The 25843-nt window shown below is 45.4% G+C and overlaps 2 protein-coding genes and 1 long non-coding RNA gene across 4 annotated transcripts; all 3 read left to right on the forward strand.

Moving 5' to 3' along the window:
* On the forward strand, positions 1324–5087 carry LOC8077333 (protein trichome birefringence-like 1). Its single transcript, XM_002436624.2, has 5 exons — positions 1324–3204; positions 3300–3492; positions 3595–3788; positions 3872–4030; positions 4124–5087. Exons 1-5 carry the CDS (start codon positions 1484–1486, stop codon positions 4464–4466), a joined length of 2610 nt encoding a protein of 869 aa, XP_002436669.1. The 5' UTR covers positions 1324–1483; the 3' UTR covers positions 4467–5087.
* LOC8077334 lies at positions 6212–9153 on the forward strand. The gene is made up of 3 exons (XM_002436625.2): positions 6212–7292; positions 7409–7509; positions 8181–9153. The coding sequence occupies exons 1-3, from the start codon at positions 7035–7037 to the stop codon at positions 8740–8742; spliced, it is 921 nt and encodes a 306-aa protein (XP_002436670.1). The 5' UTR covers positions 6212–7034; the 3' UTR covers positions 8743–9153.
* LOC110430846 lies at positions 21119–25717 on the forward strand. 2 transcript variants are annotated; one of them, XR_002448237.1, is made up of 6 exons: positions 21119–21128; positions 21614–21618; positions 22465–22469; positions 24974–25136; positions 25224–25340; positions 25428–25717. It is a non-coding gene; the product is annotated as an uncharacterized LOC110430846 (long non-coding RNA). The 2 variants fall into 2 exon arrangements; XR_002448236.1 differs by lacking the exon at positions 21119–21128 and having other exon boundaries at positions 21604–21618.

Here is a 25843-nt window from a genome sequence, read left to right on the forward strand (position 1 = left end):
TGTCGGCGTAGTTGGTCTGACACATTCGCCGAGTCTGAGTTGCGCGAATCCCTAGTGCCCTCCTACGGCCACGATAGGCCTGACGGCCATAGGTACGTGTGGAAAATCCACCCTCCAATTATAATGTGGTTTTTGATATGTATCTAGTATAATACCGCACTCGTAACAGTGTATTGAAAGACCCTGCTTCCATTGCCAATTTTATTGGGTAGCTCTAGCCCATTGGAGTGCTGTGGATTACATTATTTCAAAATTTTCTTTGATCATACTAAATCCAAATAGTAGGTTGTATTTAGCCATGTATTTTCTAACCTGTGCGACGGAATGGAACTCCAAGTAGATCAAGATGCTCACAATTTTGCCATTGGCCGTTGCTACTACGCGTAATTAACATATATTTTGACGTCCGAAGATGTTTGTCTCACTGTCATGCTATACTTTTCTTTTAGGTGTGTGTCCGTTCCCTTTGATTCCACACTAAATATGTCCCAACAAAATCATCCATTTAGCACTCATTTTCAATCCCCCCTGCACGTTCTGAAAGAAAATTATGTCCCTTGTCCATATCCAAAGTTGGGAGCAAGTAGTTAGTTTGATTTCCATCCATAATATTTCATCTTGTATATCATATTATTCCATACACACACGACAAACAAAAGTGATCTTGGTATCATTCGTTTATAGGGTAAATGGAGAAATGGTTCTTATAAACCCTAATCAGTATCTAGTTAATTGTATCTTAATTGTTTGGTAGAAATCCACATAATTTACATGAAGATATTAAAAGTGAGGCTCTATCAAGCAGGGCCTTACTTCCTTATTTATACCAAGCAAACAATGACAACAAAATATCATTTGCACTCTTCTGAATCCGGTGAGCATGTAAAAGGTACTATCTCAAAGGACATATATTCCAATTCTGTCTTTAGTCGAACTATCTAAATTTTGTTTAAATTTATAGAAAAGAGAGTTTATATTTATGACACCAAATAAACTTGATCAGATTTAATATGGTTTGACTATGTATTATATTAGAATTTTTTTGAAAGAATAGTATAATGGTATTCTTTTTGCTGAAGAAGGGGGACAACTAGGAAAGTCAACCATAGTAAATTCGTAAAGTGATGAGATGAGACATTTCTTCGTGGGCTAATATCTGCTTCCCTGCTATATTTTGACCAGCGCAATCTTTTTGCAGTTTCTCCGCTGACCCTCCTTGACATCAGTCGACAAAATCAACGGATTTGTAGTGGGTTTGTTAGTTTTTGGCACCCAAAAATTCCTATAGCCACCACCGCACCACACCACACCCTTCCTCTCCAAAAGCACCACTCGCCATCTCACCCCAACCGCCACCAGCCCACCACCACCACGGGCCACGGCCACTCTCCCCTGCTAGTCGCCTCCGCCTCCTCCACTTGCCGCGCTCCACACCCCCGGAGCGCGGCACACCGGGAGCCCGCCGCCGCCGCGGCCGGGCGGCATGAAGAGCCTGTGGAAGCAGAGCGGCGGCCTGGTGTGCGCGGACGCCGGGCCGCTCAGCCCGCTCGGAGGCCGCTCGCGGCGCCGCGCGAGGCTCACGCTGTACGCGTTCGCGGCCGCCTTCTTCGCGTTCACCGCCTACGTCGCCTTCGCCACGCCTCCTTCCTCCGCGGGCGCCGGCGCCGGAGCTGGCGCCTCGTGGTTCGGCGGAGTGTACGCGTCCACGGCGCCGTACCGCTCGCAGATTTCCAGCCTCTTCTCGTCCATCTTGCCCGCCAACTCGCCAGAGCCGCTGCGCGTACCGACCGGCGGATCGGGCGGCGGTGGGCAGGTGACCCGTGATGCGAGCACTGTGCAAGTCGGGAGCGCGGCGGGGAGCAACAGCAGCAGCTCTGCCGCGGCTGGGTCTAGTGAGCAGCTGGGAAGTGGAGGCGCCGCTCCGATCAGCAATGCGAGCGCTGGGAGTGTGCCTCCGGCAGCCGATTTGGCCGCTACTGGCATTGGCGGAGGCGGAGCTCCAACGAACAGTTCCGCCTCAAGTGACGGTGCTCCGAACGACGCGGTGGATCTGAATAAACGAAGCGGCGGAGGCGTTTCCACGGGAGGCGGCAGTGGATCCCCGGCCAATAGTTCAGGCGTACATGGAACCGCCGCGGAGGTCGGCGAGAATAGCGTCGATGGGTCTAATAAGCAGTCGGGAAGTGGAAGCGGAGCCCTGAGCGATGCTGCTGCCGGACATGGCAGCACTGTCAGAGCTGAGGCCAACAAAGTTGCAAGTGATGTTTCCACCAATAGTTCTGCGGGGAGTGGCAACTTGGGGAAGGTGGATTTGAGCACCGGATCTTCTAATAATCCGGCAGGGAGTGGAAGTGGCGTTTCAGGCAGTGATTCGGATGCTGGAAATAGCAGCACTGTAAAGCCTCATGCTGGAGATGCTGTTGGAGCTGGGAGCAGGGGTTCTTCTGGAAACGGCACTGATACCAAGGTTAATCTGAATAAAGGTTCAGATGCTCAGACAGGAAACTCAAATGGAGATGCAAGCCATAAATCGGATGTAAGTTCTAGTTTGGGGAAGAAAGATACAAAGGCTGTGACTAGTGAGAGTTCAGATGCTCAACCAAACAGTGGAAGTGGAGATGCAAGCCATAAATCACCTGGAAGTTCTAGTCCAGTAAAGAGCAATGCTGGAGATGGCGCAATTGAGGGCAGTAAGGGAAATGTGAGTGTTGTTCCAACTAATAATCAAACTGGGAGTCTGGCATTGGCAGGGCAGAAAGATGTTGGATCTCCCAGGAACAACAACACAGTTGTAGCATCTCCCTCTGTAAAGAATCAGGAGCAGACCGGGAGCCAAGTTGCTCCCAGCGGGAGCACTGGTACAGTGAATAATCCGAAGGGGGATGCTGCTCAGGGCAGTGCTGGTTCATCAGAGAACCATTCGACCCAAGCGAACTCCTCAAAATCTGGAAATAACAGTGAGGGTAACAGGTCATCAATAAAACAGGATGGTGGTTCTGGTGGAAATAAGAAAGTTGATTGGTTCAAGGAAGTGGCTAGTTGTGATATGTTCCATGGGAATTGGGTTAGGGATGACTCATACCCTCTCTACCCTGAGGGATCATGTCCGCACATTGATGAGCCCTTTGACTGCTATCTCAACGGTCGGCGAGATCTAGTTTACCAGAAGCTCCGCTGGCAACCCAGTGGATGCAGTATCCCAAGGTGAGGATGACGTTATTAGAACAATGCAATGATTTTAATGATTTTATTTCAAGCTTGGTTTGTAATTTGCCAAGATCATGTTTATGTCACTTCAGATTGAACCCAACCGATATGTTGGAGAGGCTGAGAGGAAAAAGACTTGTTTTCGTTGGTGATTCACTCAATAGGAACATGTGGGAATCCCTTGTGTGTATTTTGAGGAATTCCGTCAAAGACAAGAGGAAGGTTTTTGAGGCATCTGGCAGGCGTGAGTTTAAGACGGAAGGCTCATACTCTTTCCTATTCACGGTACTAGTCTTTGAAGTTCAGATTCTACACTATGCACATATTCGTTGATTTAACTGATTACTAGTGCTGTGCCTAATTGCCTTTTCCACTCATGTCATTCAGGACTATAACTGCAGCGTGGAGTTCTTCCGCTCCCCATTCCTAGTCCAGGAATGGGAGATGAAAGTGAGCAGTGGAAAGAAAAAGGAAACTCTCAGGCTTGATCTGGTCGAGCAATCGTCATTGAAGTACAAGGATGCAGACTTTCTCATTTTCAATACTGGGCATTGGTGGACACATGAGAAAACTTCTCTTGGGTAACTCATCTTGTTCTTTGGTTGAACAAGAATCTCCACTTCATTCTTGCTTAAACACTGATGACAGATTTAACGTGCCACAGGAAGGACTACTATCAGGAAGGTAACCATGTGTATAATGAGCTAAACGTCATGGATGCCTTTCATAAAGCTCTTCTCACCTGGTCCAAGTGGATTGATGCCAATGTTAACCCCAGAAAAACTGCTGTGTTATTCAGAGGCTACTCAGCATCTCATTTTAGGTGTGCATCACCTTTTATATTGCAAATTACCACATGATATATTTGATCTTGGTCAACTGAACAAATATTTTGCTGTGCATCTCCACTATGCAGTGGTGGCCAATGGAATTCAGGCGGTAGCTGTGACAAGGAGAGCGAACCAATAACCAATGAACAGTACCTTTCAACCTACCCACCAAAGATGAGCATTCTGGAAGATGTGATCCACAAGATGAAAACTCCGGTTGTTTATTTGAACATAACGAGAATGACTGACTACAGAAAGGATGCACACCCTTCCATCTACCGCAAGCAGAACCTTACTGATGAGGAGAGGAGATCGCCCGAAAGATATCAGGACTGCAGCCACTGGTGCCTTCCTGGAGTACCAGATTCCTGGAATGAACTGGTTTATGCTCAACTTTTGATCAGGCAGCATCAAATGCGCCAACAATAAAGGCATCTACTGTTTTTTTTGCTGTGTGCCTATATATGATCTGTTGTTTTCTAGGATAATAGTCAACACGGTGATGAAAGTAAGGTTGGCATGAGATCGAGGATTTTCCTAAATCCATATATAGAGTAAAGTTGTCCATGCTACCTCCCAATACCCACACAAATTCTTCAATAGAGGTTTCTGGGACGTCACATTGTAAAGTTCATATCTAGCACTAATCTGAAATAAAGAATAGTATAGATGTGATGATATAGATGCTCCTGTGTCTTCTGTGATTCCCTTCGTGTTCTCATATATGTTTCTAACCATCAAGGGTGTCCTATGATATAGACTTTCACAGTTAAGTGGAAAAGGAAGCTGCTGTATGGATGTAGTCTTTGCATTGGTTGGGTGAATTGCATAATTTGTAGTACCAAATTTATTTGTAGGGGTTCTGTATAGCCATGGGCACTGGTGCTGGCCATTTTTTGGTCCAAAGTTAAAAAGAAATGTATGGACACCCATGCCATTGTTGGCATTTTTGTCCTAGCGAACAATGTACTATGGAGTACCTACATGAGCAGATATGTATGTTCTGGTTCTGGATGCCATTTATGATGTATATATTGAAAGCTTGAAGGACATCTGCCGGAGATGGTTAGGTGTTGAGCAGATGCTGTTAATGTGCCCAGCTGTTTGACCTTACGAGGTTAAGTTCTGGTCTGCATTTGTTGCCTTTGGCAAAGGAATTCTGGTCTCCACTTTCTGCTGAGTCAGTCGACATGTTGCAGTAAGCCAGTAACACACAATTCATCTGCGAAGTCAAGGAAACAAGACGCCCGTGTCAACATATTTGGCATGATTTCTCTGCTTTGCTCAGATGTGTTATTTGTATTCAGGCCAGGGATAGTTTTGTGGTGAGTATTATGCTTAGGCCTCATTCTTGTGCACATACCGATGGCTCAGCAATCTTTATAAACCTGGCGATGATCTGCGAGCTGTTCTTACCGAATGCTTCGACGTTCTACAAGTGTTTTCCCGGAATGCTTCGTTGATCTGCAGGCTGTTTTTTACTGGTCGATGGTCTGCGAGCTGCTCGTACCGAATGCTTCTGTAGCATGCCAATGAATTCGAAATTCTAACAAAATGTCTGTACTGTTGATACTTGACCGGTCCCAAGGAGCAGTGATACTTCAGCATCAGACTCATGAACTGAACCTCACAAATCGCATCAGACTTCTGACTTCTCTGCTCAGCGACAGCACAAAAACCGTCCTCATCTTTTTTTTTCCCTTTAGCAAAAAAAAAAAAAAAAAAAACCGTCCTCATCTGCACATCACTGCCTGTGAACTAGTATTCCAGCCCACGAAGGCCCTTTTGTACAGCCCACATCCGTGAAGCTGTGTCAGTGCAAAAGTATATGGGCCGAAGAGCCTGCGTCCGTATTCTAGCCCACGAAGGGCCCTTGTGCACAGTTCCTTTCACCCCATATCCTCATCATTTCCTCCGTCGTCAGGCCGGTAGGTATCTTCACGCTGTACTGGTACTGGGAGAGATACACGAGTTTGCAAAGCAACACCAGAGCGGCAATTTTGCCGTGTTCGGTGTCCTTCTTCCGCTGGATCTGTTAACCAAGCCATGCAAAGCAATCAAGTAGACTAATAAATCTGGCTGGATCCAGTTGCGATGGTCGAGCGGAACAGTACATTAGCAGTGGGACGGAAACGCCCACGATGCGCCGTCTATATATGGTGGGGGCGCCAACTGTCCGGCAGAGGCTGACGATTCATTGTCACTGGCTTCTTCCTCCTGCCCCCGCCATGCTGCTGCCCAAAAGCTGGATGCGTCGGCCACACATGCTCCCCCTGACAGCGCCCAACCTTTGCTTTACTCCCCTGTTCGCTCCCAGTTCTTGCCACTGCTACTCCCATCTGATCTGACTAAAATCACCGCCCCCCACACTGATCTGACCGTTCCATCCATCCATCCTCGCAAACCCCAGCAGCTAATGTAATCAACCAACCAACCAACCAACCAAAAGCCAGAGAAGATTTGTTAGATGAGAGAGAAAAAAAGAAGTTTTTTTTTTCAAAAAAAAAAACAGAAGACTCCAGGAGCACATGCCGTTATGCAGTTTCTTACACCAGTGGGCAGGGATCGATCAGCAGCCAGCAGGCCTCGCGGGCGGATCGACCACGGGGGGTGAGCCGCCCGAGCGTCGTTGGGGTCGATCTGCGCCGTCCGGTTGCGGATCCGACGGCCAGATGACGGCGTTCCGGTGGTGGGCACTGGGCACGCGCATGTGGCGGGCATGCCCAGCCAAGCCAAAGACAGCAGGCCAGTGCCGAAAACTGCACCATCTACCACTATTCTATAGCCCAACTTTTATTACTGCAACATCATTGATCATCCCCATAGATAAATGCAGGCATGAGGAGGATTTGAGGACAGGCATAAAAGGCAAGCCGGAACCAAAAGCCCTCACCCTTTAATTTGCACCCTCCCCAAATCTCCCATCTCCATTGCCCCTCTCCTCTCTCTCCTCTCTCCTCTCTCACTCCCTCTTCTCCACCCTCCCTTTTCCCATCCATGAGGATCAGGCGGAGGCCACAGGCGTCGTCCCTGCAGCAGGCGGCGGCGGCGGCGGCATCAGATCTGGCCGCTTCGTCCACGGCGCCGCAGACCCCGCTGAATGCCGCCGCGAGGAACCGTGGGTGGCTGCAGTTGGCAGGCGCGGACGAGGATCGCGAGGCGGCGAAGCTGCTGCATCTGCATGCGAGTAGTAGTGCGGATCTTGTCCTCGGGCAGAAATCTGGAGTGGCCAGGCGCCTGGCATTGCCGCCGCAGGTATGTATGTAATGTCTCTTTGGCCTGGTGGTTCTTGCACTCATGGAGGAGGGGATGACTTTAGATCTAGCTGAATCCGTTGCTTTTCCCGTGGCTCCCGTCTCCCCGCACCGCAGGACGACGACAATGTGGTGCTGGATTGCGCCGGCAGGAGCAGCATGGCCATCGGTGGTGGTGGTGCACACCATGCCGCTGATGATGATGATGGTCGCATGAGGTACGGATTAAACAAACAAAACAACTGCATCGAAAAGAATAAGAGACTCTGCTATCAACTTTGCAATCTTGACGGCACAATAGCCAATAGGTAGAGTATCACGTAGTACCTAATAATATACTATATATAATAAGAAAAACAAAAGGAAAGCATGATACTCCTAGCTAGCTAGGTTCTTTGTGTTCTCGTCCATACTTTTGATCTCCCCCTCCTCTGTTGTACTACTGTTTCATAGTGTGCGATGCAATGCCAGCTTGCTTGACCCATGAGAGAGGGAGGGAGGGAGGGACGCCATGGATCCAATTATTTTAGTGCACCACCTCCCCTCCCAGTCCCCCCCTGCAGTCAGTGTCAGACAAAACACTCCTGTAGGCACGTCCTCTTCCCCATGAGGCCATATGATCCCATCTCCGCGGCGCATGATTCCTGTGTTCCCTTGCCCATGCCGCCCGCCGTCCTCTCTTGGTTTTCGTTGCTTCACACTTTGCGGGTGCTACTTGTCGATCACACAGGGAAGGGAAGCCTAGCGCCATCTTGCTATGCACATTGCGATTGCATGCGTTGCCTTGCCACCACCGTAACTATTTATACTAGTAATAATCACTTACCTGAGTTTCTTTTATGTGGGTGGCGTTGAGATCACGGTACGGATGGCATGTTTGCACTTGCAGATTCAGCGCGGCGAATGGCCATGGTGGTGGGGGCTCGGAGCACAAGGACGACGGCGGCGGCGCGACGTGCGCAGGTGGTGTCGGCGGTAGGCACGAGCCGGCTGTGAAGGCGGCGGAGGAACGGGTGACGACGACGAGCAATGGCTTCGTGCAGCAGCCTGCGGCGTCGGCGCCGCCCGTGGTGGCTGTGGCGGCCGTCAAGGACGAGGGGAAGAAGCAGCAGCAGGCCACCACCAGCAACGGTACCAGCGCCAAGAAGCGGCGCGGCCCGGCAGTGCTGCTGGAGGGTTCGCGGTGCAGCCGCGTGAACGGGCGCGGGTGGCGGTGCAGCCAGCCCACGCTGGTGGGCTACTCGCTCTGCGAGCACCACCTCGGCAAGGGCCGCATGCGGAGCGCGGCCGCGGCCGCCGCGGCGCGTGGCGGTGGCAACGTCGCCGGGGTAGGCCGGCTCGGGCGCACCGAGCACGGGGCCAGGGTCGCCGCCGCGGTAGGCGGCGTTGTCGCTGCCGCCGTCGCGGCGCCGACGGCCAAGGCCGAGGGCCCGAGCCTTCCGGGCTGCTAGGCGATGCAGACGCGGATCGGAACGGCAGGAATTCTTTGGTTTGGATCGGTGGTGGTGGTGGCGGATGGCGGTCGTCGGCGAACGATCGACGTGATGCGAATCGCTCGCCGCGTTTTGTGGGACTTTTGGATGTCGGCGGTGGCATGGCGCAGGTGCACGCACAGTGAAGCAACCCCCCGCGGCGTTGGTTGTGGGTCTCCGCTGCTGCTGCCGGGCCAGAATTATTGCGGCTGGCTATATATATGCAGAGAGTTTCGTGCTGCTGTGTATCATCGGTGCAACTACGAGGGTGTAATATAAAAAATTGCGGAGGCGCTTGAAAGCGCGAGAAAATGTAGAGGAACGGAGAACCGCAAGTTGGGTTTCATTCAACCAATAATGCTACGGGCATACCTTTTCGAAATTACCCCACATTTTGTCTATTCGTTTTTTCTTTTTTGCACCGCAAACTGGAAGAGTAGTAGGACTCTACCGGCTGGACGGGAGCCGCCGTGCAGCACGACTTTATTCTGACGCTCCTGCACTAGCCACTAGCACGGGACGCGAGCATACGACAAGGACAAAGCGAGACGGGCGGGACCGTGATGAGCCGCGCTGATGACTGGCGAAAACCGAACGAGCCACCATGCACGCCGGACGCCCGGCCTGGTCCATCGCCGCGCGCAGCCCGCTCTGTGTGGGCTCGGCCGCTCGGGGATTTGGGTGGCTTCGGCCCGCTGTGGCAGACGATTTGTCGGACTCGGAACAGTCACAACAATTGCCCACTTGAGTCAGTATTTAGTCACACTAGCAAAATATGCCCGTGCGTTGCTACGGGAGTAAATAGACGTTTGTAGAAAATGAGTACTTTGTTATATTTATTTGTGTTTTATTCTTTGTATTAAATTTGACAATTTTTAAGCTTTTAAAACTGACTTTGAAGCAGTCTGTCCATATATAATTTATATACATGCTCTTAGACTTTTTAGGATTTTTATTTCACGCGCAATGGCACCTTATACTCTCTAGTTGAAAGGAGTCTAATAAACTTTTGAATTATAATTTCTAAATTTGATTTTGATTTTATATAAATTATATAAGTTTCTGTCAATTTGTGCATTGTTCGTGAAAAGACAAGAAGCTAACAATACACTTTTTATTGGTAAGCCGAAGTCTATGTAAATCTTGAGATTGATTTTTACTGTGTGTTGCAATGAGAGAAAAACATCAAATAGCCATATAAAGTTATGATATAATATTACATATCTATTTATATTTATCTTTTTTTTTTTATAAAATTTAAAGTCCATAAGTTATTTCATTGATAACCATGACATTTATGGTATTAGATAGTTAATATTTAAAATAATATGTAGCTTAGAGACATATATAATAAAATAGTAGCAACCATGGCAAAGGACTTTGCAGCTTTCTGGTTACTATTCTTTCTCAATTATGACTATCACCATTGCGCATGCATGGAAATTTGCGAGACTTCTCAGAAATAGAAGCAGGAGCAGTGGGTCTCGGATTTAGCATGCATTTTAAAGTTAGCAATATTGGGTTTATTTAGACCTAGGCGCGTCTGATATAGCTATGACTTCAGTTAAAACAATTCGGTTATGGCTTTTTTCTAGAGAAAAACGACTTTATTAGCTTCTTCCATGACATTTCTTTTAGCTCCAGCTTGTTTGGTAAAAAAACTTGTCTAAATCCTTAAAAGGTTAGAATTTAATAGCATATTCCTATACTTTTGTTTCTTTTTTATTTTCCCCATTTATTTCTTTATTATTTTCTTTCCTTGTCTCTTTATCCAGAACGGCACTCGTTCGGGCCGCTCCTCTCCTCCGGTGTGCCACCAAGCGCCTCATCTCTTCCAACTCATTGCAACTCAGCGGCGTGGCCAACCTCAGAGCTCAGATCCCTGCAACTCCTCCACCGCAGCGCTGCCTCCTCCTCCTTCCAACCAGCCTCCACCCCTCCCCTTCCAGCATGCTGCAACCTCCAGCAGCACGGATGTCGGTTCGATCGCTCGCTCCTGTTTTCTTCCATGGGCATGCCGCGCTCGATGTGCTCACCCACGACATGATCCCGGTGCGCACTCATCTAAACGGCCGCATCGCCGAGGTTGTCAACAACCGTTGCTTCTGTGTGCGTAGCACTACGTCTGCAATCTGCATCCTATCCACTCGGTCGGTAGCTTGGAGCTTCTCGTTGTAAAGAATGCTTCATGGCGAGGGCTACGATGCTTCGGCGCCGACGCCGTCGGCCCATCGCTTGACGACCTGCAGCAGGATCTCGTTCCACGTGTCGATGGGCCCGGGCAGGCACTAGTGCACACAGTCGTTGGGCATCCGATCCCTCGCCCCCTCGGCGAACGGGAACGCCCGGGTGTACAGGCCTGGGTGCCCGTCCGGGCGCATCGCCGCCAGCCGCGTCACCTGCAGCGCCTCCACCGCCAGGCCCGCCCCGCGCGCCCGCCGCCGCGGCCTCCTCCACCCCGGCGCGCAACACCTCTAATAATAATAATACGAGATTTTGCATTGGAAACCCTAGAAAACATTATATTTTTCTTTTCTCTTTTACCGACGTTAAACCGACGGAGGTTTCGGAAGCCGGACTGGGCACGGTGGTTTCTGGGCAACGGAAGAAACGTATTGACAGATTGAAATTTTTACTCTTTATATATATGTATAGATTTGACATTTTTATATGGAACTAAAATTATCCCACGGGACATTTAATTTGGGCCTCAGGATTTGTTTGATTTTGAACTGAATAATAATAGGTCAAACCTAAATAATATAACAAACTGAGGGATTAATGGAGGACTACATTCTTGATGATGCAGACGAAGAATAATGAGAGAGACAAATTAAACATGCGGGTGCATGCCTTGAGCTAATAGAGCTGGCACGCGAATCTCCTCTTTCCCAACCGACTTTTGACCGACTGTAGTCTCACCGATTTGGCCGTCAAGGTCAACCACAGGTCTCATGGATGTTCTTTCAACAAATGGCCTTGTTTAGGAGGTGTTTGGAACTGCTTCACAAACTCTGCTTCACAAACTCCACCATGGAGCAGCTCCACAAAAAACTGGAGTTTGTAGAGTACCTCTGTAGGTGCTCTCACAACTCCACCCTTTTTCCTCGAACTGAGTGCGTGGAGTTGAAACCGTTTGGCTGAAAAACGTGGAGCGGAGCTGAAAAACGTGGAGCGGAGCAGTCCCAAAAACCCCCTTAGTTTCCAAAAACTACCAAAAAATTTTCAAGATTTCTCGTCACATTGAATCTCGCGGCATATCCATAGAACATTAAATATAGATGAAAACAAAAATTAATTACACAGTTTGACTGTAAATCACGAGATGTATCTTTTGAGCTTAGTTAGTCCATAATTAGACAATGTTTGCCAAATAAAAAACGAGAGTGCTACAGTATCTGAAAACAAAAAAAATTTATAAACTAAACGAGGCCAAAGCATGATGCAGGAGTATGTTTTATTCCCGTTTAAAAATTGGTATATTTTTATACCAGTTAACTTTCACAGAGGAACGTTATGTTGAGGTGAGATGGTAACGCGCATAAGAGCTGAAGCGGGAGGTTTTGGGTTCAAATCTACACTTGTAGGAACCAGTGAAGTGAAGCTCCATAAACAGCTCTATCGGTGGAGCTGGAGTCATTTTAGTAAACCGTTTGACAAAATAAATCTTTGCTTAAAATGTGCTCTCAGAACGCCACGTAGGATGAGGTGAAGCCGTGAGATACCACTATTTTTGGCTCCTTCACACCCCAAAGCTCTGTGAGAGCATATTTTTAGGGGTTTCATTGGTGGAGCCATTCTATTTTACCCCGTTTGGCACAAAACGGCTCTAAACGGCTTCTGAAGCCGCTGGAGAAGTCGTGCCAAACGAGGCCTTAGTCCCGATTGCATAGTCTTGTTCCCAAAACCGGAACTAAAAGGGTTGAGAACCGGGACAAGTAGGTTATCTACTAGTGGTAGCACGTGGTTGCAGCATGGATCATCATGAGTTGTATTATTAAGATTTACCCTATAATATTAGGGGCGAAGCCAACTCTAAATTCATAGTGGTGCACTTATAAAGAGACATATATAATTTGGTAGCAATATATGGTGAAAATTTATGTAGTTAGTGGTAATTTTTCTCTTATCCTGGTGCTAGAGTACCATGCAAGGTGAACGTGGCTTCGCCCCTGTATAATGCCAACTTCTGCTATGATACTTTGTGTTTGAACTAATGTGTGTTGATGTTGTAACTTAAACTACTTTTTCTAAGTAAGAACTTTTGTATAACGTCTCTATATGCAATTGATCCTGAGTAATCTGCACATAGCGGATAACATGAGTGGTACTATACTATACTACAGACGGCCTGGTTTAAATTATATCTCTAGTCCTTCTTTAGGACTACAAACAGATAAATGTACCTCCAAACAGAAAACTTCTCCGCTTATAATTTTTTTTTCAGCAAAAACATTATTTCTTCGCACATTGATTATGACTAATGAAGCATAAAAAAATAAAAAGAAAAGAGCAAAGGTTCCTGGCCGTGTCTCTCAAGCTGGCCGACCACTAACTTGTTGATGTTCTGCTTCAGATACCGTAATGATAGGAGATGTAGCGCACAAAAGACTCAGATTACATACCTTCTATTCAAGATTAGATGCTGTGATGACCTTTCACACAAAAGACTTACAGATGCTAGAGTCATGACTCAGCTTGTAGGGTCCATATTACCACTGTTTGGTTTGGTAAAGATACCTTGAAGGGTTCCTTTAATCCTTTCTGTTGAAGTATGAATCCATTGCTTTCCTTTAATAACCGTTCTAGCATCAACCAAGCTTCATTCCTTTGTTCAAGAAAAATATGAGAATGTATATTTTTAATACAATACTGATAGAGATGCTCACTCTCTCACACACAGATACGTACTCACCCTACACTCACTACCTATGAGCACCTCTCAAATACTGGATTTGATAGAATCAGCACAGTCATATAAATACCAAGGATCATGTCACCTACCAATAAAAAAATTATACTGTTAAACCCTGTAATAAATCTAAGAAAATATGAGCACTTGAGTCAACACGAAGACTTAACTCGGTGTCCAATATGATTATTTGACTTACAAATGAGAAACTTTAAATATTTTTAGTACTTTTCATTAGTTTAGATCGCCTATAATCTTTGAAGGTAGATATGTACATATATCATTTATGGAAAAAAAAAATTAACACACCTATGGCAGTTTGAATTTTCCTCTTATGCGCAGTGTCTAAAACAACATAGACTTTATACAGACCGAATAGTTGACTAGTTAACTTGTTTTACTGGCTACATTGGGGCCTTGATAGTTGACACTGCCGAAAGTGAATCCCTTTCCATACCGCCTTTTCCGCTCCCTTTGCTGCACTCTACTGCTGTCAGTCTTCTGTCACTCAATACTTCCACACCCTCTCTTTATAAGCAGCACGTCCAACGGTCGTGGAGCAGGCAGCTCGATCTAGCAGAGCTTCTGAATACTAATTGCTCTGTTCTCTACACTAGACAGTAGACACATCATATCCAGCTCTCCAGCTCTGAATGGGAGCAACCCCCGTCGGTGGCAGCAAGAACAGCAACGACGACGGAGGCCAGAAACGACGGCGCCCCCACCGTGGCGACGTCCTTTGGCGCATCCTGCGCACCTGGTTCTGCTGCGAGTGTTCAGAGAGCGAGTGAGCATTGGCATCCATATATGGCAGCTGCATCATCATCAATCAATGGTGTAATGCAAGAACTTTCGTCAGGATGAACCATCTGACAGTATGGTAATTTTATTTGTAATCAGGAAGCACTAGTACGGTTTTGAATAATGCTTGTGTCCAGCTACATATATTGTATAAGTGTGTTTGTGTTTGGGATCTTCTGATCTGATATGGAAAAGCTAGCTTTGGGTTGTTCTGACAAGAACTCAATATCGAAGGTATATCTTTGTGGCTTGTGATCTTTGTATCGTATCGATTCCTGATTCTGATGATATGCAGAATCATCTTGATGGGATCTATATAAAATAAATAGTACTACAAGAACAAATATGATCATTATGTGCTCTCTGAATATGTGAGGTGTCTTCAGTTCATTCTTTTGCTACCAGTAAGCAGAGCACAGAGTGGGGCACCATGCTAGTTGATTGTTCGCATCATTCCGGAGGGTCTATTCTAATCGAAAGCATCAGACACTTTCGGTATCAATCAGCCTTTTTTCTGCGATTTATATCAGTCATGGGGATCTTGGTCATTTCCTATTTCTTTCTGGGAGAACCAGATCAGCTAAACAGCTGAGAATTATTGGTTTTTACAACAATGACAACAACAGCAGCTGAGGATTACTTTGGTACCTCGAAAAACTTTACTACATGAAACCCTTAGGATGTCCGTCTCTGTAAATAGTCAATTAACTGAGACATCTCCTTAGCACGTCTGTCTCTATAAATAATTAACAGAAGTGAGTATTTTATTTGCTTGAGACCCGCCTAACCATTTATGATTTATAGATGTGACTCTTAAAAATACCTGACTCTGTTAATCAGGGAGGAACGTCTCTTAATTTTTTTTAGCAGTAGGCATCAACTTGCTACATTCGGAGGCCCCGATACATTAATATACCACTACGAAAAGATTCCATGAGTGCACTACATGTATGGAGCAGGGTGTAGGTTCTTGCATTGCGTCAAGAATCTTCAGATAAACAAGCAGCTTGTGATGTTGTGTGGAGATCGATGGTATAGTTGTGATATCTGTGTGGATTGTCTTACGTGGATGCCCCATTCTTGTACACAGTATATCGGCTTGCATTGATGGCATCTGATCCATATATAAGAACTGCGTATGGATCTTTTCATGTTGCTTTTTGGTGATCTGAAATCTGATGAATGTCTGTATCGCCCTTGGTTCAACCTTTTGCCTGATCTGGAGCGAGTGGTACGCTCTGCTGATTGTTTAGATGAACCATATATCTTTCGGGAGGATTTGTTCTGATCTAAGCATTGGGCACTTTCGGTATCAATCAACCTTTCCATGAAGCAAGCGATTTGTCTAAGCTATCCATTTACTATTACTAATTAAAGGTCTAGGTGGAGCCTTGATTCTGATAACCATTAATAGCAATATAACCGTTGTGGATCCAATATGTTTCTAAGGGCACTCACAATGCAGACTCTATCATAGAGTCTAAAGTTATTTATTACCTCGAACAATGTGGACTTAGAGTCTAAATAAGACTTGGAGTCTTGTTTTTTCTACTTCTTTCTTCGATAAATATGCTGCCACATCAGCAAAATACCATAAATAATATGTAATTAATTGTCTTGGACTCTGTGATAGAGTCTTGCGAGTCTTGCATTGTGAGTGCCCTAAAAAGATATCTATTGGTCCACCGATGTTAATGGTTTCAAGAAAACAAAAGGTCAAAAAATCAATGTTTCTTTTTATATTTGAACCCATAAACTTGAACACACACAACACCTCTGCCATTACATCACACACTCATCTATGAGTATACACATGATTCTATTTTTTTTACTAACATTTCAAAAATTTATATTGAATAGTTTGGTCAATAAATAATTTAAAATGAAAAATATTTAGACTACAAAGTTCTAAATCTTGTCAAGCATTACAACCTGTTGTAGTTGTGTTTACCGTCCGAGATTGTTTGAAATTGAATATCAAAATAAAGAACTTATTAGAATAAATGTTTGAGACTTCAAACAAGTTTAAATAAAAAAAATTATCAACTACAAACTTATAGATCGGATCGACCATTGCAGCTTTGATATAAACCATGTGAATATTCAGGGTCATTTTGAAAATTCTAAATTTTGAGTTCGAAAATTTAGGAACTTAAAACACATATTTCGAACTCTAAACAACATCAAGTAAAAAACTTGTCAACTACAAAGTTGTAGATTGTATTGAGAATAAAAACTTTGCCATAGACCTTGTCAACATCCAAGGTTGTATGAAATTCTAAATTTTAAATTTTGAATTTCAAAATTTGAGAACTTAAAATTAAACTTAGGGACTCTAAACAATAGAAACTTATCAACTATGAAGTTATAGGTTGCGTAGATCTCTATCATTTTGTATAAAGTTTGTTTTCCTCTTAATTCATATGAAAATATATGAAATTTTTTTAGGAAAAGTTATTTCTAGAGGTGGATTTCTTATGGGGCGTTTAGGACTGCTCCACTTTCGTTTTTGCAGCTTCGCTCCACCAATTTCACCATGGAAAAGTTTACTATAGAGTTTATGGAGTAGGTAGTACTGTTTACCACATGATTAATTCCAACTTTAGGAGTGAGTTATTTCCCTACAGATGGTCCATTATACTCTTGATTTAGGCCCCATTTGGCACGGCTCTACTTCATGAGTGAAGCTGTTTTTTAGGGCTTCAGCTCCATAAACAGCTCTATCAGTGGAGCTGGAGCCATTTTGACAAACCGTTTGACAAAACAGCTCTTTCCTTGAAATGTGCTCTCACAGAACGCCACGTAGGATGAGGTGAAGCCGGGAGAAGCCACTATTTTTGGCTCCTTCACACCCCAAAATTTTGTGAGAGCATGTTTTTAGAAGCTTCGTTGGTGGAGCCATTCTATTTTACCCCGCTTGGCACAAAACGGCTCCAAACAGCTTCCGGAGCCGCTGGAGAAGCCGTGCCAAGTATACTCAGCAGACGCGTTAGCGTTTACTATTCATTTAAGGGGTTTTTTCTTTTATTTTCTTGTTGGAAACAATAAAGAATTGAATAATTAAAAAAGGATAAGAATGTTGACCGTACTATACCACTCAAGGCCCAAAGGCCGAGCAGCCCAGCCGGCCTCACCTTTTCACGCATGGGAGTCACAAATGCTAGAGTGAGGCGGTGATTAATAAGTGGGAGTGAGTAATTATCCATCAACACTATGTAGAAGTAAAAAGCTCTAAAAACTGGAGTATTATTTGAGGTGCTCTAGAAAAAACATAAAGTTAGCCTTTAATTTTACCTTTTTTTAGCAAAGTTTTTGGAGCTACAAGTGTTTAGCAACACAAAACTAAAGTGAAGCTGAAAAACAGGAACGGAGCAGTTTCAAACACCCTTCTTAAGAATGTCGTATCCGTGAAAAAAACAAAACAGTAGCACGACTCGTGCAAGGTGCAGCTGCAGCACGCGTAGGCTGCCCAGGTCCACCCCAGCGTTACCACATCGCCGAGGAATAGGGCTCACGCTGTCGCCGCCGCAGCCGCTAACAGAAGGGGAGAGAGTAGGGATCCATCATTTTTTATAAGTTTTTCACTAGATCAAGTTTTTAGAGTTATGATCATCTTTTAGGGTTACAGTCTCTCCATGTCAAGTTTTTTGATTTTTGAAATTTATTTCCTCCTCATCTCCGACGACAGTGAGATGGTAAGGTAGAATTTTTTTTCCATGACGGCTCCGTGGAAGATGCGGGCAACAGCTACAGCGTCGGCATTCTCATCGATTTGATGATATGGAGACTTTTATTTTCGGACGGTGACATCAAGACGGAGATGGTGTCGCCGCCATGGAATAATTTTCTTTGGTCTCTTCTCTATTTTATCATGGTTAGATATGGCCACGATGGAGGACTAGGGAGAATAAGTTTCATATCAATCTTTTTTATTCTTCGGTGGTAGAAAGAAGAAAGAAAGACACCAGAAAGAAAGAAAGAAAGAAAGAAAGAAGTTTCTTAACTCCGCCTACATGAATGTTGGCCGTCGTTCGTTGGGCATCCGTTCTCAGGCCTTTTGCTGAGTGTTTGCTTGTGCGGTTATTCATTCTACAAAGCGTCGTACATGTTTGATTTTGAAATCTGAAGCTATTTACAGCAAGGTATAATTTAGATGTTTTTTTAGATATTTGTGTAATCCAAATACTTGTAACGCATTCATATATCTAACTATTATCTAATATAATTCTTCTTTTGTCCCAAAAAAAAAGAAATGTTGTCTCACATGTTAGTCAATTTTTAGGGATGGACACTTAAAATACCCACCTATGTTAATAGTAATTTTTAGAGTCAGACATTTTAAGAAACCCGCTTATATATTTGATTAATAGAGAATAACATTCTAAGAAGACAGTTGTTTGCCTTGAGACATGTCTCGGGGCGGTCTCTAGAAACGCATGCTTATATTAATGAGAGAGGGATTGTGCCCTAAAGTTACTTTTGTATTTTGGCGGTTGTGCCATCATGCAAATCAAATATACATACATATACATATGAGTGATACTGGTAATTTAAGTTATTTGGACAACGATATAGCTTTCAAAGTATAAGTTCGACTTCTTATTTTTATAATAATATTAACTTAAAAGCGTTATATATCTTTTTATAAAAGTACTTCTCAAGATAAATCTATTTATATAGTTTTTACATTTTCAAATTCAATAACTTAAAAATTATTTATAATTATATTCTTAATGTTTGACCTAAGTCTTATCCAAAATGACTTGAATGACACTACGTACGTACATATATTAGTCACTAATAAGTACAGTATGTCATTGCCCAGCGGCACTATGTACATTCACTACAGGAAACGCGAGATTTGTCTGGTGCAAAATGATTTGCCTGGTGCTTTTTATCGGACACCCGGTAAATAATTTATTTGCCTAGTGCCCTACCCAGAAGAACCCGGCAAACAAAAACACCTAGCAAAATATGATTTGCCTGGTGTTTTCTGGACACCGACACCCGACAAAAAAAGACACCCGCCAAATATATAAAATTTGCCCGGTGTCGACACCTGGTAAAATAAAACACCCAGCAAAGAATCTGCCCCTGACGGGCCCGTGGACGGCGCGATTTGCCGTTATTCTTCCATGGCACCAGGCAAACATTTATTTGCCTGGTGTCTTTGAAGGCACCAGGCAATTTAATTTTATATTTTTGTTTGTTTTTGCCCTAGTTTTTTTTATGACCTTTCTACAGTAATTCAAACTCACTACCAAATTTTGAGACAACTTTGACTTTTCTAAGCATATTTGGTTAATTTTTTTTCTTTCGTTGCATTTTTCGGACGACTCCAAAGTTGAACTGCAGGTACATGAAATAATGCATTAGGGTCATTCGAAAAATTATATCCATGGTGTTTGGGGTATGTCGAGGCCGTACCCAGAAGCTCGCATGAAATTACCACCATGATGTCGTCATGACATGAGGAGGTAATCGCGTAGAAAGAGTATTTATAAATTATAAAAAATCCAAACGACGTCCGAAAATCACGAAACTTGTCGATGTGTCTTGGTATCCCATGTGGAGACTATGATAAAAATTTTAGGAAGTTTCGAGCAAGTAGTGATGTCCGATACTTAAAACCCAGACATCTCCACTTGTCAAAGTTTTGTGATCACATGTGGAGGAGGATGGCTTTTAAGCATTCGAAGTCACTACATGAAACTTCCTCAAATTTTTATCATAGTCTCCACATGGGATACCAAGACACATCGACAAGTTTCGTGATTTTTGGACGTCGTTCGGATTTTTTATAATTTAAATACTCTTTCTACGCGATTACCTCCTCATGTCACGACGGCATGATGGTGGTAATTTCATGCGAGCTCCTGGATACGGCCTCAACATACCCCAAACACTATGGATATCATTTTTCGAATGACCCTAGTGTATTATTTCATGTACCTGCAGTTCAAATTTGGAGTCGTCCGAAAAATGCAATAAAAGAAAAAAAATTAACCAAATATGCATAAAAAAGTCAAAATTGTCTCAAATTTTGATAGTGGGTTTGAATTACTGTATAAAGGTCAAAAAAAAACTAGGGCAAAAACAAACAAAAATATAAAACTAATTTGCCTGGTGCCTTCAATTACACCAGGTAAATAAATGTTTGTCTGGTGCTAGGAAACAAGGCACCAGGCAAATAATTTTTTTTCGTGCCTTCGATTACCGCAAAAAACTTTTAGTACTTCTCATGGCCCACACAAACTTGGCCCAATACTCCTCTTCTTCCGTTCATCGCTTCCTCCAGCTCCGTCATCCCGTGAGCGACGCGACTAGGAGGGGACCGCGCGAGGTCGCGACTTGCGAGCGCGACTGCGCGAGGAGGAGCCGCCGGCCGCCGCGGTCTCGCCTCGCCCAGATCTCGCCGTGGTCTAGCCCTGCCCTCCACTCCCGCACGCGCATAGGGCACAGGCGCACAGCTTCTCGAGCAGACCCCCGACGGCGTGTGCTCCAGGCGTGTCCGCTCGCTCGACCCCCGACGGCGGACGGTCGGCACTCGACTCAAGCAGTCGGGCGGGCCTCGGCAGTCCGCCAGGCGCCAGGCGCCAGCGGGCAGCGGCCACGGCCCCAGTTCCGCGTCCAGCAGCTCCGGTTGGAATTAGTGAGTTCGATTTTTTTTTCTCCCAGATGGCTATGGCTTTATGGTTTAGAGATTTGATTTTGTCCCAGATCTGCTCCCAGATGGCTATGGCTTTATGGTTTAGGGATTTGATTTTGTCCCAGATCTGTGACTCTATGAGACTGAGCCAAGAATTGAACAAATTTGTTGATATGTTTTTAGAAAGTTGAGGCATGAAGAAATAAAATAGGATTATGGTTTTCTACCAAGTTTGTTGATATGTGAAGATGAATAATAGATGTTAAGGACTGACCACCCTTATAGCTTCTGCCCGTTCGGACGTCCCTTGCGTACGTTGCCGGCGCCACTGCCTGTTTCGCCGCAGCCGAGCTCTACACCGCGCAGCTCGGCTTCCTGCCTTGCCGTTGCTTTAGCGCTGTCGGGTGTGTGCGTTTGTTGGCCGAGATAAATTTCAGAAGCCCCAACCCATCCGCCTTGTTGTAGTTTTGTGTGTTTGTTGTCTGCAGCACCAGTAGACAGTAGTAGTTTGTTTTCCAGAAATTTTGAGTTTGTACCTAGTTTCAGTGCCATTAGATAGCATTTCAACACTGGTCTGCTAGTAAATGTTTTGCCATGTTATACTGCTTTTAGCTTGTGTAAGGGTAATGTTTGGATAAGATTTGACCTAAAATTCAGATTAATGCACTGTTGAAATTTCTGGTCGACACTAACCTTTTTTGTCCCTTTTTTTTGCAAGAGAACCTGTGGGAGGGGCTCGACGACTCGCTAGTGCACCGGCTCTCCACTGACCCCCCTTACCGGACGTCATCGGCACCCTAGGTATAATCCATGTATCCTTATGTGGTCGGCGAAGCCCAGTTAGGCGTCTCCCGTCCGAAAGAGATACGGTCACAGATATGCGGATCTCTGCATATTTGCGACCGTATCTCCTTCAGATTGTCCACGTTTTATGGACAGTCCGCGGATGTGTGGATGGGTTAGTTTCCATGCTCCGCTACGGTTCGAGATAGAGTTTCGACATCACCTCTCCGTTGTTCTCCGGATTCCAAGGGCAACTCGGCAGGTCAAGTGGATCGACCAGGAAGGTGTTGGAGCCTGAAGAGTGGCGCACGATCATGCTATATGTGTTCCACAGCCTACCCGAGATGAAGCCGTTCATTGAGTAAGTTCTCAAAGAACTTGTTTCATTACGCCCTCAATGTTATGCATCGAACTAATTCTTTCTCGTTTGCACAGAGAATTTATTCGTGTATCCTGGCATCATCAAACTGCGCCTACCCAACGGCAAACCGACACCCTTATTGCAAGGGGTCCGGGAGCAGGGAGGCCCGATTTCATTTCTTGGATCAAAACAAAGGTAGTGTCGAATTGACCTCTTACCTCGTTCTAGATTTCGACTTTCGCATACTTAGTCCGCAATCTTTTCTTCTCTCACTTACAGGCCCAAACCGATGCAACAATGAGTCAGGAGTTGAGACAGGTTGCAAATGGGTTCAACAGAACAGTGGAAGCTTTTTCAGGCTATGATGTCAATGGATATCGGTTTCACACAAGACGGTACGAGCAAGCTCGGCCAAATCGAAAAACCACAAACAGTGGAGTTTGTACTCCCGGCACTGATGACCTCGAGTATCATGGCATACTTGAAGATATCTACGAACTTTCATTTTATGGTTCAAAACCTCTTCGTCTCGTCGTGTTCAAATGCCATTGGTTCAATCCTCGACTGACGAAACATGCACCTAACATTGGTCTAGTCGAGGTTCGACACGATTCTATATATGAAGGAATAGATGTCTTTATTCTGGCGGATCAAGCCGTGCAGGTTTATTATTTGCAATACGCATGCCAAGGCAACAACGCTCTTCAGGGTTGGTCTATTGTGCACCAGACATCGCCACATGGTAGGTGTCCTGTCCCAAACGATGAAGATTACAACTTCAACCCAAACACATATGATGGAGAGTTCTATCAAGAAGATGGGCTCACAGGGAGGTTGGTGATAGACTTAACCGAGGCGATCGGAATGGAAGTAGACAATGACGTGGTTGAAGGAGATGAGGTGCAAAATGCCAACGACATAGAAATGCTTGAGCGATTACATTTAGACGATGACCAGGAAGAAGGCAATGTTGTTAGTCCGGACAATCTTGTTTATTTGGACAATTTTGATAGCGATGATGAGACATATGATCTAGATAATCCCAATACTGATGATTACTTCTAATACATGTAATGCTATCTTATTTTGTACCTATGTTTTGTTTACTTACTTAGCTTCTATTTACAATACATGTACTAATATGTCTTGTTTGTTTCTTCTTCATTGCAGGTGATTGAACAAAGATGGCGAGCGGTCGTGAGCAAAGGACGAACGTGGCCTCTGTGTTTATGAGGCCCCGACCAGGAGAGGAGGAGGCTGAGGACAGGAGTAGGATGAGGGGCAGGGGTAGGAGAGGCAGCGGCACCAGGAGGAGGGGCCGACCTCCTCTAGCCAGGACGCGTGACGCGTCCTAGGGGGAGCGGCGTACCTCGGGCTACTTGCAGGACGAGGAGCGTACCTCGAGCTACTGGGGACGGACGATGAGGCAGACGAGGGCCTCGAGGCAGACGAGGGCGCCGAGGATGGAACTGTAGCCAGGCCCTACTTGCGAGGTGCCTCAAAACTCCGTGCGCCTCCGCTTCCTCACCTACGCCCAGTGATCCACCCCCACGGGGATAGGTAACTAAGTTCAGTTTTTTTCACGGCTACTTCATATAACCTGTTCAAAATTGCCAGAGAAACTAATAATGTTTGTTAATCACTTGTGTAGGCACTGGGAGGTTTTGTCGCCTGGGGGTTCACGCAACCCCAACCACATGTTGGGGCTTTTTTGCAGGCACTTTTACCCTGGCCTTGTCACGCACAAAAGCAAGGAGGGGCCGGCCAAGACGTGGGCCCACTACAAATCTGCCCCCGACCCCGATTACGGAGACAAGCAGGAGCGGGTAAAGGCCGAGTTCTGGGTAAGTCACGTTCGCACAACTATGATCAATACATCGCATTGATTTTCCTTTTTGTTGACACAACGAATTGATACATTGTGTTTGTCTGTAGAAATGGTTCAAGTGTGAAGACGGACAGGAGGAAAGGGCGGATAAGAACATTGAGAAAACATGCAAATCAAGAATCTCCAACATGCACTACGAGGAGCGCATCACTCTCACCATCAAGTACTACGCCGAGCACCTTGGTTAGAAGATCAACAAGGCAGAGGCAAGACAGTCGCTTCTGACCCAGGAACAGTTCCTGGAGGTAAATGAAGAAGCAAGATACTGATTTGTTTTTAGATTAAGTAGCTTTAGTTTGGCCGTCTTATATCTGAAGTTGTTTGTCACATGTAGATGATTCCATGGTGGTGCGCGTCATATGCCGACTGTTGGGAGAAGATTGTGAACAGTTAGTTTGTGCCGGGAGCAGCCGAGGATCGCGACTCCCACCGTGACCGGGCTAAGCAGAAGCAAGGCCCCACACACCATCAAGGAAGCAGCAGCCTCAGCGGGTACCAAAAAAAATGGGTACGGACTTTATCAACATTTGATGCATTTATAGTATTTAGACTATGTCAAATTTCTTCTAATCATCTTCTTGTCTTCCTCGCAGTCGTCTTCGCATGGTGGCCGGACTTTGTCAAAGTTCCAGGCATATGGAATGGCCCGCAAGGCAAAGGCGTCTTCCGATGTCACCTTCAACGTGGATGACCCGCCCGAGGCGTACAGCGACCCGAGCATCCACGCACGCATCACTACCTTTGCGTCTGAGGTTAGGTCGGTCCGGTCAGACTGGGATCCGAGCACCGATGACATTGATGGGACGTGGTCATGAGGGTTGGACAAGGCAAGAAGCATGGGCGGTACTGGCTTGGCGATGGCGTTCTCGATTCCACCCAGGTTCCCTCCCTCTCCCAGATCCGAGCTGAAACCCCGAGCGGAGGCCGGGCCATACGCCAACGGCCGTCCCCTTCACAGCAGAAGATTGTGGCACTCGAGGTTAGTCCCGTGGCACTCGTCGTACATTGATCTTGACATAACTTAGTTGCCTTTGCATTACTGATACATTCGATTCAAATGTTGCAGGCCGAGAACAAGAGGCTCAATGAGGAGGTAGCAAACCATGCCAAGCAGCTGGCCGAAATTAAGGCGTTCCTCCAGAGTCAGAATGGGGGGGCTTTGTTCAGTCCTCATGCGAGTCCTGTGAGTACATATAAACCAAGTTGGCTTCGACAAGTGCTTTCAGTATATGACTACTCTAACACATGCAACCTCTTCTCCTTTATGCAGTCTCAGTCAACCGTGGGTTCGAATAACCCACCTCAACTGCAAGCAGGCGACCGATCTACGCCTTCGCCAGGCCATGCCAGGCAAATTGCTTCACCAGACGACTAGTTTCCCGTCAACCTCTAGTTTGCTTTCCCTTTTCGCCGCTTCATGGACATGTATATTGGACATATTATGCTTGTGTGAGACATGTTTCGTTTGATGGACATGTTATGTTTGGACATGTCGATGTTCGATGAACATATTATGGTTGATGTGATATATATGTGCCATATTGTGTTTGTGATGTCAAATATGTGTCATGTATATTGTCTGTGATTTGTTTGTGAACACAGAAAAAAATAAAAATAAAATATATATATATATATAGCCTTTGCCTGGTGTTTTATAGGAAAACACCAGGCAAATCTGGGAACATT

This window comes from Sorghum bicolor, chromosome 10 (assembly GCF_000003195.3).
Source record: "Sorghum bicolor cultivar BTx623 chromosome 10, Sorghum_bicolor_NCBIv3, whole genome shotgun sequence".
Classification (NCBI taxonomy): Eukaryota; Viridiplantae; Streptophyta; class Magnoliopsida; order Poales; family Poaceae; genus Sorghum; species Sorghum bicolor.

Bases quoted from the DNA above. Each gene is read 5' to 3' on its own strand.
- LOC8077333 (XM_002436624.2), top strand. From the start codon at position 1,484: ATGAAGAGCCTGTGGAAGCAGAGCGGCGGCCTGGTGTGCGCGGACGCC. The intron at 3,205-3,299 runs GTGAGGATGACG...ATGTCACTTCAG, and splicing joins AGTGGATGCAGTATCCCAAG to ATTGAACCCAACCGATATGT. The intron at 3,789-3,871 runs GTAACTCATCTT...AACGTGCCACAG, and splicing joins CATGAGAAAACTTCTCTTGG to GAAGGACTACTATCAGGAAG.
- LOC8077334 (XM_002436625.2), top strand. From the start codon at position 7,035: ATGAGGATCAGGCGGAGGCCACAGGCGTCGTCCCTGCAGCAGGCGGCG. The intron at 7,293-7,408 runs GTATGTATGTAA...CCCGCACCGCAG, and splicing joins GCCTGGCATTGCCGCCGCAG to GACGACGACAATGTGGTGCT. The intron at 7,510-8,180 runs GTACGGATTAAA...TTGCACTTGCAG, and splicing joins GATGATGATGGTCGCATGAG to ATTCAGCGCGGCGAATGGCC.